The 19,265-nt window shown below is 38.2% G+C and overlaps 3 protein-coding genes across 3 annotated transcripts; 1 reads left to right on the top strand and 2 right to left on the bottom strand.

Annotated features, from left to right (window-relative positions):
* Positions 1-4,444: 4,444 nt before the first annotated feature.
* On the bottom strand, positions 4,445-6,312 carry LOC137747534 (protein SLENDER RICE1-LIKE 1-like). The gene has a single exon (XM_068487664.1). It carries the CDS (start codon positions 6,152-6,154, stop codon positions 4,514-4,516), a length of 1,641 nt encoding a protein of 546 aa, XP_068343765.1. The 5' UTR covers positions 6,155-6,312; the 3' UTR covers positions 4,445-4,513.
* An 8,161-nt stretch (positions 6,313-14,473) lies between these two features.
* LOC137748485 (pentatricopeptide repeat-containing protein At1g08070, chloroplastic-like) lies at positions 14,474-17,070 on the top strand. The gene has a single exon (XM_068488646.1). The coding sequence runs from the start codon at positions 14,703-14,705 to the stop codon at positions 16,857-16,859; it is 2,157 nt and encodes a 718-aa protein (XP_068344747.1). The 5' UTR covers positions 14,474-14,702; the 3' UTR covers positions 16,860-17,070.
* Positions 17,071-17,223: 153 nt separating this feature from the next.
* On the bottom strand, positions 17,224-18,880 carry LOC137748487 (GDP-fucose transporter 1-like). Its single transcript, XM_068488647.1, has one exon. The coding sequence runs from the start codon at positions 18,451-18,453 to the stop codon at positions 17,401-17,403; it is 1,053 nt and encodes a 350-aa protein (XP_068344748.1). The 5' UTR covers positions 18,454-18,880; the 3' UTR covers positions 17,224-17,400.
* Positions 18,881-19,265: the final 385 nt, after the last annotated feature.

Raw genomic sequence — 19,265 nt, 5'->3', positions numbered from 1 at the left:
TGGAGTTTGGATTTTAAAAATGGAGCTATTATTTTAATCAACTTGATTAAGTTCGTGTTTGCAGCCACTCTTGATTATTCAAGAGATAGAATGTCTTTGCCAAAAAGTAAAGTTTATTGCAATGATTCGTAACAATATTTACAATATCTCACGTTGAAAATGAAAGTATTTTGTATGTGCTCAAGAACTTCCATCTACCTACTCATTAACAATTCGGTTCGAGCTAAATGCTCACGTTTTAACACAACATTCAAATTCACACATGCAATAATGTTCATAAATCGAAACCCTAATTGTTGGAGTACTCAAGAATATTATCTACCTAAACCTAATCAAAATATCAACAGAAAGAATTTAGGTTGTTGTATTTATGAGTCAGCAGAGAGAGGGCCATTAGTCTTTAAACATGGAGAGCTGGCAAAAGAGGCAGATCGAGGAAATATTTGTTGGAGTGCCAGGAACACGACGATATACGTCAGATGTCATCATACAAGTGGAGAGTATAATAACATATAACGTACTACCACGTGTTCTAGATACATTGAAAATTCTCTTCAAATCGAGGACAGTGGTGTGTCGTGTGAGGCAGGCAAGCCCCTCTTGACAAATTATTACGTCCGGAGGGTCCCGTTTTGTGCCTTTTTTTTTCCCGTTCTTAGCAAACCCACATGCTGCCCATCTGCATTATTAATCAAAAAACATCACAACTACGTCGTCCTTTGGAATGCCAATTGCAATTGGGGATCGATCATCGATCTCTCTATATATCCCTTGGTTTTGTGCATGCATCGATCCATTTTTTTATTATCTTTTGATAAAATTCACGATCAACGGTTCAAATCAACCCCAACAACTCAATTGAGAAGGTAGAGATCGTGTTTCAGCATTTATGTTTCTATGCGTCAAAAGTTGGTTCCCCTCCATGCTATTTTCATTTTATTGCACAACTTATTAGCTCAATTCAATGATGGGATTGTATCGTTCATGGCCCCATTGACGCTCCACCATGCTCCCCATTCCTATTTCCCTTTGCTTCGATCGAGGATTGAGTCATTCACGGGTTTAACAACACTTTATCGCTATTTTCTTAAAAGAGATCTTGAGTTCAAATCTAATGAACAAACAGTTGTTGAAACCACTCAAATTGAATTCATCGGTTCCCATCAACTCATTACACTAGTTCACCTCACACAAACCAAGGGATCCGATTTCTCTTTCAAACAAACCAAGAACTCAAATTTATTGACCTTTAGACTCCGAACACTAAGATCCGGAGAAGATCCAATCTCAACAGCCGAGTGACTAATAAGTCAGTTATTATTTTGTTTAGTTTATCGACGCCCAATCTTCTTTTTTTTTCTTCAAAAGAAGTATTGAGTTCAAATATGATAATGACTATCATTAAAAAAAAATTAAAAAAAATAAAAAACAAAAAACTTCTCGAGATAACATGAGATACCACTTTGCTTCTCTCATCCACCTCACTCTCTCCTTCCCTTTTCACTTTTTTGATGTGCATCGATCACATCTCGATCAATGATGGGAAAATGGCATCGAGAATTCCACTTGTGATTGTGGTTACTTCCTTTAAGTTTCGCTTGCGCAAGTGTAAAGTATACATCTCTATTTCATTTCCATTCACGTGGGGATACCCATAATGAATTTGTCTCCTCCCTTTCCACATACTAGATAACGTGTTAAATCCTCTATTTACTATTAATAACCCTTGAAAACGACATCGTTTGATGTGTGTGTATAGGCCCTTTAATAAGAAGGATATTTATTATTATTATTTTTTAAATGGGAACACCCTCTTGACCGTTGGATTGACTTTAATAAAATTGTGTGTTTGAAATTAAATCATAAACCACACAATTTCATCAAAATCAAATCAAATGGTGAAACGAGTGTTCCTATTTTTTTAGAAAAATAAGAATCCTTCTTGTTAAAGAGTTACTGTATATATAGGGTTGGTTTGATTTGACAAAACCTAAATACCAGTTTCGTTTTTCTACTGCGTACTGCATATTACGCGTAAACCTTATCCAGTGATCAGTTCTGATGTAACCTTTGTACTCGATCCGAGCTAGTTGTACGTTGACGATTATATTAACAATGAAATAATCATGTGAATTAAGAAACAAAACTGGTGTATTCAGTGGCAGAGTGATGAGTGCCAAAATTTCATATGAAGAGGGGACCCACAACATGAAAAATTGGAGTAAATTGCACAAACATTCAAAGATCCATCAAATTCAATACAGTGGACTAATAACATTGTACAAACTTAAACACTTCAATACGAGGTAAGAGTTAAGCAAGAAAATTTTGAAAATATAACAAAAGGACTAGAGAAAATACAAAGAAAAGTTAATAGCCAAAGGAGGGAAATGAAAGTCAGCACCGAAATAAGAGAGACGAAGTGAAAAAAGGAGGCCTGTAAAGGAAAAGAGTTTGGATTGAAAAGAAGCATACTTGAATCTAATGGTAATCGAATAATAAGCACCAACAACAATATATTATGGTAGCACGAAAAAAAAGAAAAAAAAGGTTGAGTCCGAGACCATTGATGGGCACATATGCTTGAAATTCATAGTGTTGATGATGACAGAAAGAGTTGGGATCTTAGACCAATGCTATTGCATTTTACGTGTAGACGTCGAAGATATAAGGAAAAATAGTAATTTAATTGAAGGGCTAGGAATTGAACTAGAACTAGAAGTCATTTAAGCTATTAATCTAACATTGTATTAAACGTTTCATTAAATTAGTCTAGTTTAGCATATAAAATTAATTTAATTTATGATAATTTGATGCAACAAACGCACTCTTAATTGTTCCACCTCTAGGTTTATTGGACAAATTAATAATGAAATTAGGTGGATCTAGATGCAAAAATACATATTTGAATTCCATGTAATCAGTCATAACACCAAACATTGCGTACGTCTGCAGAATTATTAGTGCTTGGTTGCAGGTAGCAGTCATGAGGCTAGACCCTAGACCTAGCTAGCACAAAATTGGCTGAGGGTGTCGTCTAAATTTGCACCCTCTGAAAATGGTCCTAAATTTAGTAAACGTCAGATACCACTTTGGTTTCCTTTTCCAATTTCCTTTTTGTATATATTTTTTCATTTTTTATTTTTCCCTCTAAAATTCTAAATCAATCTTCGAGAACACCAAGGGACACTTCCCAAGACCACTTTCCTGTGTTGACTGCCTATATAGCATACAAACAACTAAGCCATGTATTTTCGAAAGCGAAGTGATGTTGGTATTTCAAAAATCGCATTCTATATTCTTCATAAAATGTATTTTTTTTCTTAATATAAAAAGTTTAGAGTGTAGAATGAGATTTTTGAAGTGTTAATAACAATTTCCTTTCTAAATTGTAACAGTAATTTTTCAACTTTAATTAAATTGAAGAAATGATTTTTTTAACTAAAACATTCATTATCATTGGTCATTCAACTCATCAAAACAGGTAACAATGATCCTTTTTTGTCAACTTCGTTATAATTATATTAAAATGAGTTATGTTGGAAGGACCATTGTTACAATTAGATTAAAGTTGAATCATTACTCTAATTGAATTAAAGTTGAATGACCATTTCTCGAGTTGAATTAAAGTCGAATGACCATTAATATAATTTTTCATATTTACCCCTTGATTTAGTCTTACGTGCATAACATTTAACTCATTTTGACGGAAGTTCAAAGAGAAACAAAAAAAACAATAGCTGAACGTTTTGATGAGTTGAACGACCAATGATAATGAATTTTTAGTTGAAAAACTATTATTTTAATTTAGTTAAAGTTAAAAGATCATTGTTACAATTTGTTTTAATATTTATGATTATGTCTTTCCTCATCACCCCACAAGTTTTGTTTTGAAAAACAGATAAAATAACATGTTAATTTACCGCCGATAAGTTTAATGTGAGTCAATTTTCTGCCGCCTGACAGCATCCATTGACATATCATTGGGGACCTATAAGTTGCCCCTTCCATGAAATGACCTAGTTGTAATCTAGATTCCGATGTGAATTGTTAAGGGCTTTCGTTAAGGGCTCATTGGTATAATTTATAGAAATTTTAACGAAAAATTTTTGGTATTGTTTATTTTAACAAAAAATTATATTTTTATACTAAAAAATTAATCATGGTACTATTTATTTTACCATTTATTCTATCTTTATTGTTAAAATTTAAAGTTTTCAAATTTTTTTTATTAGTTTTCCATATAATTTAACCCTAAAAACCGGCTTATAACAGAATAATGCACAAGAGTTTTAAGCCGTCCCGAAATATGTTATTCTTGTATGTGGGATATTATCCTAATATAAAGGAATATGCATTCCAATTTTGAAAATTTGGACCATTTGCATCCATATTATTTGCAGTAGGATTAACCATATTATAAGCATTTTCTTGATCATTAAGGTAGAGCACAAAGAGCAAGAAACTCATGGTAAAATTAAGAACACTAAAAGAAGCTAATTAAGGTGGAAATTTAGACATGATTGGCATTATTATTCTGATTAAGAATCCCAACTGGTTGGTGGTTGGTTGTGGCTTCGGCCATAGACATTACTTGCCAGGCCGAAGCCGCGATGAGAGGGCTGCTGTGCCACCCGAGAGTGAGGCAGCCTTGATTCTCCTCCACGCGGTACCCTTCAGCCGAGAAAAGAGTAAGAAGCATACTCGCCTGCTTAAACGCATTCGACCCCAAATGCAGCGGGCTGAACCCGGCTTGCCCGAGCCGGGTTCGCCACTTGCTCAGCGGCTCATGCCTCTCAACTCGAGCCGCTCCCTCGCAGCACACAACGTTGCATATCTCCCTCTGTATGTACATTTCCGCCAACGTCTTCTCCGGCTGCATCGCGCAAGCCTCCAGCGAGTCGAACATGGTGGAGTAGTAGTACAGCGCTTCCGTGAACCGGTCCAGGAAACCAGGTTTGTTATGGTCCGCTTCCTGCTCCACAACCGTCACGATCTTCGGGTTGAGGTTCCGGATCCAGGACAGCATCATCTCGATTGGGGAATTCCGGTTCGGGTCAGATCCGAGCAGCCGGTGCAGCTGCATGATCGAATTCACCGCCACCGCCTCTTTCGGGCTCACCTGGAGCATCCACGGCTTCACGTCCTCGAGCCGCGAAGCCGCCACGCCGCGGAAGGCGAAGCGGACGTTCACGGACCGGGCCAACTCGGCAAGTCGGAGCCCGATTTCTCTCAGCGAGTCGCGGCCGTCTGGGGACGGTGGTCCAATGCCGGTCAACCGAAGCGAGGGAGGCCCGCCCGGGCGGAGAGCAAGGGCCTGAATAAGCGCGGGCCATTGTAAGCCGTGCATTAAGTTGAAGTCGATGACGTGGACACAATCGTGACCGTGGAATGCTTCCAGGATGGCCTGATTGGCCGTGAAATGCGCGAATTTGAGGTAGGGGCAGGCTTCGTAGAAGTAGTGGTAGAGCAGCTCGTTCTCGTGAGTCGAGCCGGCAGCGGAGCCGAAGCTCTGCGGCGAGAAGATTCGGCGGCTGAGGGCGTCGATGAAGTATCCCGCGACCTTCCCGATGCCGCAGCTGGTGTTCACACGTGTAATCAGAGCCTGCATGGTCTCGATCAGGGAGCCGGCAAATGTGAGTTCGCCACGTTGGACGGATTCGGCGCACGTGACGAGCAAGTGAACCAGCCTAATCCCCGAATCTTCCTCCATGGCGGTGACGACGGTGAGCTGGTGGTTCTGCTGCGGCACGGCGGAGATGACGGAGGAGTTGTCGGTCCATGTTTCGCCGGAGAGGGCGGCGGGGTTATTGATTACGGCGCCGTCGGGGAAGTCGAGATCGGATGGGAGGGACATGAGGGGCTGGTGGTTGAACTCGGAGAGGAGGGAGTCGACCCAGGTGGCGATGTCGGAGGGGTTGTAGAGGACGGCGTCGGAGGCGAGCTGGGAGAGGTCGCTGGGAGAGTTGACCATGACGGTTTCGAGGTGCTCGAGTCGCTGAGCGACGTGTCGTAGGTCGGAGGCGCGGACCTTGTATCCCGCATCCGCCAAATAGCCATCGATCTCGGCTGGGGATTTGGTGACGGAGGAAGAAGAAGAGGAGCTGGCGCTGCTGCTGACGCCTGAGCAGGTGGTGGAACCGTACGGCCCCATAGATAGGAATTCGAATTGCGTTTTTTTTTTGGGGCGGGTGAGGATAAATATGGATTCAGATAGGAGGTGGGAGTTTGCTGATGAATTTTCTTCTTCCCATGAGGAAGATAGAGAGAGAAAATTGTGTAAAGGGGGAGAGAGTGAGAGTGAGGAAGTGACCGAGTGGAAAGAGATGGATGAAATACTGAGTAGGAGAGAGAGAGGGAGAGTGACAGCTGACAAGTTACAGTGGTCCACACTAGCACCAACTGTATAGTGAATAATACACTGTTCTTCTCCTTTATTTTATTTTTTTTCCAGTTTAAAATGCGTATAAATTTTTTATTATTGGTTAATACGTGTTTATAAATTTAATTTTTGTTTTTTCAGAGAAAATATAAGCTTAACTTTTATTAGTTTTATTTTCATAAACCTAATTTTGGAGTCACGAAAAGACTGCATTTATTTTGTATGTAGAAAATTTAATCTCCTATTTTATATATAATTTTTTGGATTAGTTGTACGCTGTAATCTACTAATCTCTTTGCAAATGGTTAGAGGGGCCTATTTTTGGCCGTCCACTAAATCATTGGTTCGTGTTTTTCTGAATTTGAATGTTGAATCTTCAAGTGAATGGAAGATATAAGTGAGAAAACGTTCGAGTGTTTGAGGGTCATATAGTTGCATAGATGATGGTGTTATAAATTTACGTATTATAATATGAAATATGATTTCCACACATTAATTTTTCTTTATGCATATCACTTCTTATATTTATCTTTTGACTTCTTCAATTTGAAATTTTATGAAAGAGATGATAATGTGTAAGAGCATCTCCACAGGAGATGCAAAATTATAAATATCAAAATGATAGTTGATGACTTATGTGACAATTTGACATTTTGTAAAATATTTTGCTCCACATGATATGTTAAATAATAATATCATTTAATAATTCTTTTTTATCTTTTTGTGGAGTCCAATGATTAAGACAACCAATCAAATATTTGAAAAATATAACAACATTTATTATATATTATATTAATCTATTAAAAAATCATTTAATATGTCAAATTTGACAACAAAAAGCTTTACCTTCAAATGACTCAGCGCCAAAAAAAAAATTGAAGACTCGGTTGGAAAGAGTTTGCTACCATTTTTACTATTATATGCATACATGGTAGTTTTGATATTTCCCTTGAAGATACTCTAAAGCACTTCTCCGTAGTATTTGCAAGCTAATTCGGTGACACTTCAGAGATTTAAGATACAGTGATAATAAAAAGATACGGGTGCTACAAGCAATAGTGGATCAATGTAGTTTCTTTTGTTCTTTGTCATGAAATTTTGTTTCTTTGTTGTTTTTATATGTGTTATTCTCTTGTTCATCAAATGAGAAATTTATTATTTCCTATAAAATCAAAAGTTAACCTCATGAAATGACGTACGTAATAGTATGACAATCATACTAAAAAAAATTTCGTCAATGTACGCGATCTGTCACACTGAAAATTTTCTCGTCCATATAATGATCCACATCAGGAGTCAACAGTGTGTCCAAATCTGCTGGCAGAAAATAAAGAGATTGGGTCAACTTGGCTTCAACGTTTGCTGATATGAAAATCTGCACTTCCATTGAAATTACTCTACAAAAGATGAATTATATTAGATAATAGATATATACTGAACCCTTCATCGAGAAACTTTTATATATATATATATATATATAAAATAATAATCACATGAACCCTGTCTATTAAAAAAACTATTACGATCTCTAATTTCTTTAATTATCTTTCTTTTGGTTTGATAAGATCTCTAATGACGTTCTTAAATCTGATATGATTCTCCCTGTTACATGTGCTGAGCAGAGAGAGGAGAATATAATTAAGCCCGATGAACCAAGATTCGTTGATCTTAATTTGGTACTGATCTCTGTTGCAGGTGATTAAACATTTAAATAAATAATATGCATCTAAGTAAATGATCGAAGTAAAGAAACGCAGAAATTATTCCGTACTTGGATTTACGTAAATAGTAATAGGGCATGTTAACGCTCAAAACTTGCACGCTAACAAATTAGAACCATTAACCCTGATGGACTTGGGATTAAAACTTTGAAATAATGGACATTTAAGTGATTCACTCTTTCAAAACTGGATTCATCAACAATGGTGCTTAGAATATATTGATTTAGAGATTACACGAGGCACTTGGCTATAGTCTAGAATCTCTCCTTTCTCAATCGTTCGACCCATTTACAAGAGGTTCTCACCCCTTTTTATAGGAGTGAGCTTAAACAGTTATAGGCTCACCTACTTTACTATTCTAGTATTAAATGAGCTAATTACATAGACTAGCGTGTTGATAGCTTTCTTGTCCATCAGGCAACATTCGGCGATGATGTGACATTTTCTCGATCGGGATTACATGTTTTTCTAGGCCAAGAAGTACCGAGCAATATGCTTGGCCTTGACAAGTGAATGATATTCCTTTCGAGCAACGACCCAACTGCCTTTATATCTCGTCCTAGACTTCTGCTTTTGACTGGTGTTCGACATGTGGCCTGAATTGTTGTATGAGTAGCCGAGTAGGCATGTTCCTAGAGCATTGTACCATAAAGTTGTCAGTTTACTCATGTGTTATTGTTGGTTGGAAAGTGCTTTATGTTGGTTTAGTCAAACCAGACTAGTGAGCGCTGGAATATAATGCTCAGCAAATCCCTTTTATGATTCTATTAGGCCTCGGATTTTCCTTTCCTTCTTTGGGGCCTTATCTTCCTTGCGCCTCTCTCGGTTTTTTTCCCGACATGTACTATTCGAGGATAAAAAATGACACTGCGTTAATAGGGCCTTGACAATGTTATTAGTTTATAACAATGTTACATTTATACCTAGTTCATGACTTGTCATCATTTTCATCGACCTATACTATATTACACATATATGACTATCACTATGTAGTAGTGTGACCGTGAGTTTAAATTTTATGTTATTCGTTTACCATAAAATTTTCTCTATATTAATTAATTGTATGAGATGAATCATGATTTACTGTGTAAATAGGTCATTTCATTGTCTACTTGCTTATAATTAATCCACTTTAGCATTTGATCCTTTTTGCTGTTGATTAGTTAAATCCACTATTTGATCTTCAACCCTTAGCAATCGCTTTTAACCCATAATTAATTCTTTGAATAGTGAGCTTAAAAAATGAATTGTTTCTTAATCTCCATAGAGTTAACGGGTGTGTTGACAACAACAGTTCGTTAATTATTAAAACCCTAGCCTCTCATTAGGCTCTTCCCCCACCCCAACATAAGATTACACAATAATTAAGGATCACCAATGCTCTCTTATGCACATAATTACATATATGATTGGCTCCCACCTGTAGAACCCATCAAGGAATTTTTCAATGTATCCGGAACATTGAGCTAGTATACAAGGGAAGGGAATTTTTTTTTTTAAAGTATTTCTCCACTTATATAATGATACATATGAAGTACATGCTCGTGTTTCGAGTACACAAAAAAATATCTCAACCTGAAGATGAATGTGAGAAAAGAAAGAAATAACTCTCTCTTCTCATTATAGTATGAATAAATTAATTTATCATCTGAATATTTTTTCAAGAGTTCGAGAAAAATCTCATAATCTAATCCAAATTAAAGGCCTACAATTACAAAGTTGATTATATCATTTCATACTTTTAGTTGATCACATTAAATATTTGATTCATTCTTCTTACCAAATTTCTAATACTACACATTTTCTTATAAGGAATTGTTATTGGCACTCCAAAAATCTTATTCTACACTCCAAACTTTCTGTATTTGGAAAGAAAAATATACTTATGAGAAGCGTAGAATGAGATTTTTTGGAATGCTAATAATACTTCCCTTCTTATATATTATTTTTATTTAGCTAGTTATATAAATTCAGTCGCTTTTAAATGATGTTTCAAAACCTAAAAGGATCATTACTTTGGTTTAAAAAATTGGATGTACCCAGGAAGAGGATGATGACTTATAGGGAACAGATTCATCATTATTATAGTATCTCGGTCCAATAATGCAAGATCATGTGTATTGAACAGATTCAATAACGTTGCATTATTGAATCGAAATGTTATGTGATGATAAACTCGTTCAATTCAAATTGCTCTCTATGAGAAATCTCAGTAGAGTTATTGAATTTACATAAAAAATAAAAAAAATAAAAAAAAACTCAATACAACTTGTTAGGTTGTAGGTAGCCTAATATGTTTGTTTATATTTTCATTGTACGTTATACTGCCGAATATTCCGCATCACTGGGACACGTGTCGTATGAAGACACCAGGAGGTGTCATTGTAATTAGTTTTATTTTATTTTTTGTATTTTACTAATAGGTGTCGTTGTTAAAGTGAATCATATTATAAATCCATGTCATGAACATATAATAGATTAAAATCAGGACAAGGAAAGATACAATTTTGATCCACAACTTGGGCTATTAATCTTTTTTGGGCTATTAATCTAAACATATATATAGGGGTGTCAGATCAGCATGGCCTAAATATATAAAAGTAAAATTAATTTATATGAAATGCACACCTTTTAGGATCTTGCTGTCCGATCTATAGCAGACGATCGAATTATTCGGACAATTTATTTTAAATTATATAATCTTTATTAGTTCATTTTATTGGTCCATCTCGTACAAATTAATGGTCTAGATCTTTTTCTTGTTCTCTTAAACAGTCATAATTATTCAACATGTGACATTGAACAACGAGATCTAAAGAGAATATGAATTCAATATAAAGAGGGGATACTTTAGTTTATTGATGGACCAACCGATCAAGATTCAAACTTAGTTAAACGAAAATCGAACAGGGCTCTAGGGGTTTGCTTGAGTAGCAACGAGAGAGGAGGCGATATTAAGTTAAGATTAAAATAAGTTTAGAGTTTGATTTCTTTTTGTATAAGGGAAAAAGTTATTATAAAGTCTTATATTGTAAGTGGAGGATGTACGTGTGCTTTAGTCCAAAACCCTTTTAGAGTGGAGAGCAACATATCTGATCCGCGCACGCTCGTGTAAATTAAGAAAAAGTTAAATGGGAACCAAAGACAGAGCTCATGCAAATACGCAATGGCCATTGAAAAGCTCAACGAGTCAAATTCAAGACATGCATGCGTCTCTTCATAATTCTCAGGACCTGTGAACTTCGTGGCCATCAAGGCAATACTGTATAGTATAACATATAATCAAAATTTACAAATACCATGCATGTATGTGCGTGCATATATATATATATATGTATATAGATTATATTTTGTATGTTCTCTCTCCCACAAAAGATGAAAGGTAAAAGAAAATGGCCAATTATTGGTAGAGAGAGAGAGGTAGATGGTTTTTATTTCGATCGATGATTCAATAATTTGAATGAAATACGTAGAAAGTTCTTTTTTCCTAGTATAGTTAGGGTTTTAGGTGGATCCTTAGATTATGGACAATATGAGGACCATTTCACAAGCCTAAATAAGGGTTTAACTGAGATTAACTATTAGGGTTTGAGTATAGTTAAGAGTTCTTCTTTTGCATGCCTGCTTTAGACTTAGTCAACAGTTATAAAGTCAGAAGTTAGATTAGTTGATTAAGATAACGTGTTTTGCACTTCTTAAATGTAAGTTCGAGACTTGATCTTCATACAGTAGAAGTGAGAGTTGGTTTTGCATGCATGCTTAGACTTATTCATTACTTTTATATAAATTTTATAATAACTAGGTCAGTTGACTATGACAATATACGTCCTCTAAAATTTGAGGTTGATTGAAACCCTTAATATATTCTAAATGGAGCATAGGGGAACATAGATAAAAAAAAAAATGGAGGGGAACAACTAGATTTCCCGAATTAGAAGTAAGAGCCTAATGAGGAGGTGGTCCAGTAGGTAACATGGAATTTGGGACCAGAAAGCAATCACAGAGCCCTAAAAAGCATGAATTTAAGTGAAAACCGTGTGTAATGCTCGAGGACGTGGGACTCTGTAGAAGGAGGAGGAGGACCCAAATTTTGAGTGGGAGGGAATGAGATGCCGACGCGTGTGGGACTGAGTCACTGTGGGAATCAAAAGTAAACTTCAATATCTCCTTCGCTGGCATTGGCCATTCAGAAGGCAAGGTGAGGAGGGGTGGCAGTTGCGGTGGTGGTGGGGTGAGAGACCTTCGGACTCACTGCTGCTAATCAGTGATCAGACTCTATCTCTCACAGCAGATGATCGGTCTCAGAGAGAGGAGAGAGGGGGTTGGGGTCCGTTGGGACCAGAGCATTCCTGTGAGAACATGTTGTGTTTGGGACAGACATCTCAGGGTGTGTCCCATTCCGTTGTTTTTGCTGACACTATCACGTTATATATTGCACCCTCTCATGCATATCATAATCATATATCACACCTTTACACACACACACACACACACACACACACACACAAACACACAAACACACAAACACACACACACACACAGATATATATATATATATCTGCACTTTCCCCTAGTGCGGTAAGCTACGTTAACGTTGATACCATAATTGTCCAGATATATGTTTTTAACGTCGCTAGTATTAACACCGTAATTCTCTTGTCTAACGGGGTGGAGTTTTGCCAAAGTTAAGGGGTTGTTTGCTACGTAAGATTGGATTCAAATAGATGAGTTGAAGACGAATTTGTTATGAAGGAACTGATAAGTTCCAATCTTCTTCAAAATGGTAAGATTGGACATGAAGTAAACTTCTTCCTTCTAATCCTCCTTAGTAATTCACCTTCTACCTCCAAGAGTTGCCAAAAAATTTTCATTATTTCCTTTTAATATACCATAAAAATAGTTGTTATCGGTTCCAATCCAATCGTCTATATATCGGTTCCAGCATTTTAAATTTTGGCCCCTCAATTTAAATCCTACTTCCTTTCTTAATTGTCGGTATGTTCTTCATATGATAATCTATATGCTTGTCATTGAAGTGGCGTTAACTGTTTCAGAAACCTCAATATCTTGCTTTCCCATCTCAGAATTTCTGAGTTCTGAATCTCTGATTATCTAAGCAATATATATGTGTACATATGTGTGTGTATATATATATATTAATCAATATCTCAGCAATGTTAAACAGCAGGGAAAACACTGCGAAATAATAATTGAAAGACACACATGGCACCACCCCTCTTTTTCGAACCAAATTGGTCCAACCGATACATGTGAACGTCGGCATAATAAAGCACATCACTTAGATTTTAGCTCAGCAAATCAATCCAGCTAAGCAGGACCAACCAACCTTACCACATTATGCAGAATGAGAGCCAGCAATGCTATAATACTGAAACAGTTCAGTGTAATAGGTATGTAGCAACTGTAACACCACCTTCCACAATGTATTGAATGTTGGATGGCAGTACAATATATAGAGTATGGATCAGAGAAGGGTAAGGCCAGTGGAGTAGATGAGAAGACGTAAGAAGCTTCATGCAACGGAGATGCCATTGTGACGGTATTTTAAGTCAATTATATACTATCACGTGAGAAAGTTAAAACACATGACAATGCGTTATTGACTTGAAATACCGTCACAACAGCGTTTGAGTTGATGCCTTGTTCTATCAACCCTTTCACCTTGAAAATTAGGGACTAGACCTTATAGAGCAGCTCGAATTATGCTTCAAAACCCTAAAAGATTATGGTCCTACAACCCTACAAGATTAGCCCCATTTGAACCGCCATGTTGAATCCATTTTTTCGTATAATGATGCAGGGCATGATTGGGGTCAGTTAAAGCGAAGAAAATTAAAGAAATTAGTGCGGCACAAAATAATGAAAAAAATATTGCAGATGCAGGCCTAGAAAAACTAAAACATTCATATTTTCGAAGATCTCGTGTTGTTCAAGTGCGCTTCAAGCAAAGAGAGGTTTTGAGTTTCAAGATTTGGTAGAAAACTAGGTTATCATCACTTTCAAAGTGCTTATACAACTTGCAAGTCTCGACCAAATTCCAAAAACAAGTTGGTTGTACAGATTCTCTGCTGATTTCGAGATTGGCCACCAAATTAACGGCAAAAAACTGCCTGCTGGGTTTCGAGGCAAAGTGATGAACATTATCACCAGCACTACATGCTGTCGAGAAAAAACATATGTGTTGTGGTGTCTGATGGAACAAGGCATGCAGATGCACGCAGAATGGCCGACGCCATTCCTCTGCAATTTCGATATTGCTAATGTCATATTTATGAGTGACATGTCGCGTCATCGGTTAGCAGACACTACGAAGATAATCCTGTGGTGCTTCAGAGTATAATATATTTTGGAATTTTTAACGGCCAGATCAAATTCATTATTTTCTTAATTAAGAATTTAGCTGTTAAAAATCCGGAATATAGGATAGCTGGAACATCCGTAACCACAATTTGGTTTTGGAAATCATAGCATTATCCACAGTGGAAGATATTCTACGTTAAACAGTTAAAAGTAAAGCTTCTTCAACGGTTATAACCAACAAAACTGTCAGCCTCACAGTCACAGAGCAGCCAGCAACAATGGCGGCTCCTCTTTCCCTCCACCACATTAGACCGCCTTTCAATTCCGACATCCCACACTTATACACCAAACCCACCACAGCCACCGCCATCGCCGCCACGGCCGCCGTCGCGACCGTCACCAAAAACCCAATTGAACCGCACCCATGTCTCACATTACTAGACAAATGCTCTACAATGTCCGAGCTCAAGCAAATCCACGCCCAACTTCTCCGAACCGGGCTCTTCTTCGACGCCTTCACGGCCAGCAAAGTCGTCGCCTTTTCGGCTATGGAAGGGTCTGGGAGCCTCCGTTATGCCCGTTTAGTCCTAAACCAAATCCCCAATCCCACTACTTACACTTGTAACTCGGTTAACCGTGGCTACACTAACAAGGATTTGAACCGGGACGCTATTCTTTTCTACCAAGAAATGATTTTGCAAGGTTGGGTGCCTGACAGGTTCACATTCCCATCTCTGTTCAAGTCGTGCGGGGATTTGCATGAGGGAAAACAGCTGCATTGCCACTCTACGAAGTTTGGTTTCGCTTCGGATGCATACATTCAGAACACTCTGATGAACATGTATGCGAATTGTGGATGTTTGGTCTCCGCTCGGAAGGTATTCGACAAAATGACTGAGAAGAGTGTTGTTTCTTGGGCAACCATGATTGACGCGTATGCGAAATGGGATCAACCCGTTGAAGCTTTGAAGTTATTTGGGAGGATGGAGAGTGAAAATGTGGATCCTAATGAGGTTACTTTGGTTAACGTCTTGACTGCATGTGCGAGGGCGAGGGATTTAGACATGGCGAAAAGGGTACACCGATACATTGATGATTACGGTTTTGGGAGCCATTTAAAGCTCAATACGGCTCTCTTGGATGTTTATTGCAAGTGTGGATGCGTATCGCTTGCTCGAGATTTGTTTGACATGATGCCGGAGAAGAACTTGTTCAGTTGGAACATCATGATCAATGGATATGTTGAGGATAGTAACTACGATGAAGCGTTCCTTCTCTTTCGCGAAATGCAGCTCAAAGGAGAAAAGGGAGATCAGGTGACTATGGTGAGTTTGTTGCTTGCTTGCAGCCATTTGGGTGCTTTAGAGCTTGGTAAGTGGTTGCATGCCTATATAGAAAAGGAGAAAATTAAGGTTGACGTTGCCCTTGGGACGACACTTGTTGACATGTATGCAAAATGTGGGAGCATAGACGATGCATTGGAAGTTTTCCGAAAGCTGCCTGAGAAGGATGTTATGACTTGGACAGCGTTGATTTCCGGTTTCGCGATGTGTGGACAAGGGAAGAAGGCTTTGGAGCATTTCCATGAGATGCAGAAGAGTGGGGTGAAACCAGATGCAATAACATTTGTTGGGGTTTTGGCTGCTTGTAGTCATGCCGGATTAGCAGACGAGGGGATTTCGCATTTTAACTCAATGTCTGAAGTACATGGCATTCAGCCTAGCATTGAACACTACGGTGGTATGGTTGACATATTAGGCCGAGCTGGTCGCATTGCCGAAGCAGAGGAGTTGATTCGGAAGATGCAAATGCCGCCGGATCGTTTTGTTTTGGGAGGGCTTCTTGGTGCCTGCAGAGTCCATGGCAAAGTTGAGGCTGCAGAAAGAGTTGCTCGACAGCTTCTAGAACTTGACCCGAACGATGATGGGGCGTATGTGCTTCTATCAAACTTGTATAGTTCTATGAAGAAGTGGGATGAGGCCAAAAGAATCAGGGCACTCATGGCAGAAAGAAATGTGAAGAAAGCTCCAGGTTGCAGTCTGATTGAGGTTGATGGCATTGTCCATGAATTTGTGAAGGGCGATTCATCTCACCCGCAAACAACAAGCATCTATGAAATGCTGGAAGACATGATCAGCCGGTTGAAGAAAGCCGGTTATGTTCCTGAGAAATCCGAGGTGTTGTTGGATATCGATGAAGAAGAGAAGGAGACTGCACTCAGCCTCCACAGTGAAAAGCTGGCAATTGCATATGGGCTCATAAGCACAAAACCGAGGACAACAATACGAGTAGTGAAAAACCTGAGAGTATGCAGCGATTGCCACACTGCAACCAAGCTCATCTCGAAAGTTTACAACAGAGAAATAATCGTGCGGGACAGAAGCCGCTTTCATCGGTTTAGGGACGGATCTTGTTCTTGTAAGGATTTCTGGTGACGTAGCTTTGAACATATAAACAAACTTCAAAATTCTTGTTCACTGAAAAGTCGCAAAGCTTTGGTGTCTATTGTAATCAAAGAATCTCCCGAAAATATTGGATCAATTAACTATTAGAAAAACATGAAGTTCGACATGGAAACTGCTGTAAGACATAACTTCAGAAAGTGGATGTGGCGCAGACATGATACCACTGTCTGTATGCACGTTCTCAAGCCTCTTCACAACAGAAAGAAAAAATGCAGATCGGAAACGAAGATTGCACAGCATTCGTGTAAATTGAGAGCGAGGACGTGATGTTTATAGAAATGAATCATATGCAACATAACTTTGAGATAAAAATTATGGCATTGTCATTAATCACTGGTGATAAGGTGAGCTGAAGTGCTACAGGATATCAAATTATAATAACATAATTAACAAATAATTGTCGATATCAAATACAGAAAATTTCCTAATTTACTAATTGCTGAAGATAAAACTTCAAACATGCACTGCAGCTTCACCAGTGGCTACAAAATGACAAAGTAGAATGGAATTCTCACTTAGAAGCAAGTTTACCGGAAATTACCGTCCCTTGATTTTCTTCGGAAAAGTCATCATCATCATCCTCACTGAGAACCTGCTTAGAAGCTGTTGCTTCACGTGGTGACGGAGCACTGCTTACTCCAGTTACAGACTGCTGATAAAGAACACCCCCTACGATTGTTAAGAGGAGACAGAGCAAACCGAATGGACTAGCATGCTTATCCCAAATTAGCACATTGATTGCAACCGTAAGAAACTTGTTCACAACACCAGTCACAGTAAATGCGGTAGCAGAGACTGCCTTCCTTGCTGCAAACCCAAAGAAACTGATGAGCAATCCAAACACACATGACAATGAGACCGCGAAAAGTGCACCAGGTTCAAAGAAATTCGCAGCATTCGACCCCAAAGCAGCAAACACATCAGAATACTCTCCAGTAATTATCCAAAATGGAGGAGCCATCATCAGTGACAAAAGATTGTTGTACAACACAAAACCCCATGTGTTCAACCCGAGATTTGTGACCATATGCTTAATATAAACCATCTCAGTTGTAATGGTCACCAAATAAGCAAACGCCCATGAATACGCAGTCAAAGTAAAACCCGAATCTGTGGCCACATAACCAACAGCTCCACCCAAAATGATCAACAACGACACAAAGGTAAGCTTAGACGGGATAGGCTGTTTCCTAAATGCAGTATCCGCCAACGCAACCAAAAGGGGTGTGCAGGATCTAAATACTATAAAAGTATCCACATTGGCATGGCGAAGAAGATTGGTGTTGGTAAAGATAGCAAGGTAGAACACAAGTGCAGCAGGTAAAAACTTCTTCGCCGTCTGCCATGTGAAGGGATCGTGGTGCAAAAATCCCGACTTTCCCAAAACCCAAACTCCCAAAGCAGAAGTAAGGTACTGCAATGCAGTCAAAAGGCCAGGGTAGTTGAATTTGGTAATGGCAAACTTGTTTATCACAGCTAATAAGCTAGAACAGAGAGCATACCCAATCACTAGACTGCTCGTAGCGAAATACGGCTTAGCGGAATCGACTCTAATCGCAGACATTGTCACTACTTAGAATACCAATTCGATTTCAGAGCAAAAAAAACCAGGAGATCTTCAAAATTTCAAGAGCTACACGGACAGTGAAAGGCTACACTAACAGAGGCAAGCGAGTGAAATCGAAGAGGTGAACACTTCATAGAGAAATCTGAGATAAGGGTTTTGAAAATTATGCCGATCTACTATTTGGGTATGAAATTAATGCATTAAACGACGATTGATTCGACTGAAATTTAGAGTTATGGAAGAAATTGTACATCACCAACATACAGAAAAGCTCGGATCTTTGAAGCCAAAAGAGCAGAGGGCGGGCTTGCGGAGGAGGTTGAGATCTCGGAGGGAGCTCCGGCGAGCTCAGAGGAGGCAGGTGAAATTTCTACGGCTTTGAGATTTTGTTCATACAAGGGGACGGGGAACGCGTTTTGAAGACTTTTTGGTCTTTTAATCAGGTAATTGTGAATATAATATCCCACCAAAAATTTGACAAAATTGTGAATATTATTTGAAGACTTTTCTCTCCTTTTTTTTATTGATTACAAATATTTTGTTTCTATGTTTTGAAAAAGAGCTACCTGATCTGCCAGTTGATTGTTGAATTTTTTTTCTTTGAATTATTAAAAGAGTAATGGGTGAATAAAATTTTTAAATCAAATTTGTAAATCAAATGATTAGATTATTAATTAAGTGTCGATTAATGTGTTTGTTTCTTATTAGTAACACGTCATTTGATTTAAAAATTTAGTTTTCCTAGCATTATCCTTATTAAAAATAGAATTCCACTACCAACTACTACATAATATGATTTACAAAATATG

This window comes from Pyrus communis, chromosome 10 (assembly GCF_963583255.1).
Source record: "Pyrus communis chromosome 10, drPyrComm1.1, whole genome shotgun sequence".
Lineage (NCBI taxonomy): Eukaryota > Viridiplantae > Streptophyta > Magnoliopsida > Rosales > Rosaceae > Pyrus > Pyrus communis.
Note: the sequence above shows the minus strand (reverse complement) of the source record. Positions and strands in the feature narration are given on the sequence as shown.

Excerpts from the sequence above, each read along its gene's own strand:
- LOC137748485 (XM_068488646.1), top strand. The coding sequence starts at position 14,703 with ATGGCGGCTCCTCTTTCCCTCCACCACATTAGACCGCCTTTCAATTCC.
- LOC137748487 (XM_068488647.1), bottom strand. The coding sequence starts at position 18,453 with ATGTCTGCGATTAGAGTCGATTCCGCTAAGCCGTATTTCGCTACGAGC.
- LOC137747534 (XM_068487664.1), bottom strand. The coding sequence starts at position 6,154 with ATGGGGCCGTACGGTTCCACCACCTGCTCAGGCGTCAGCAGCAGCGCC.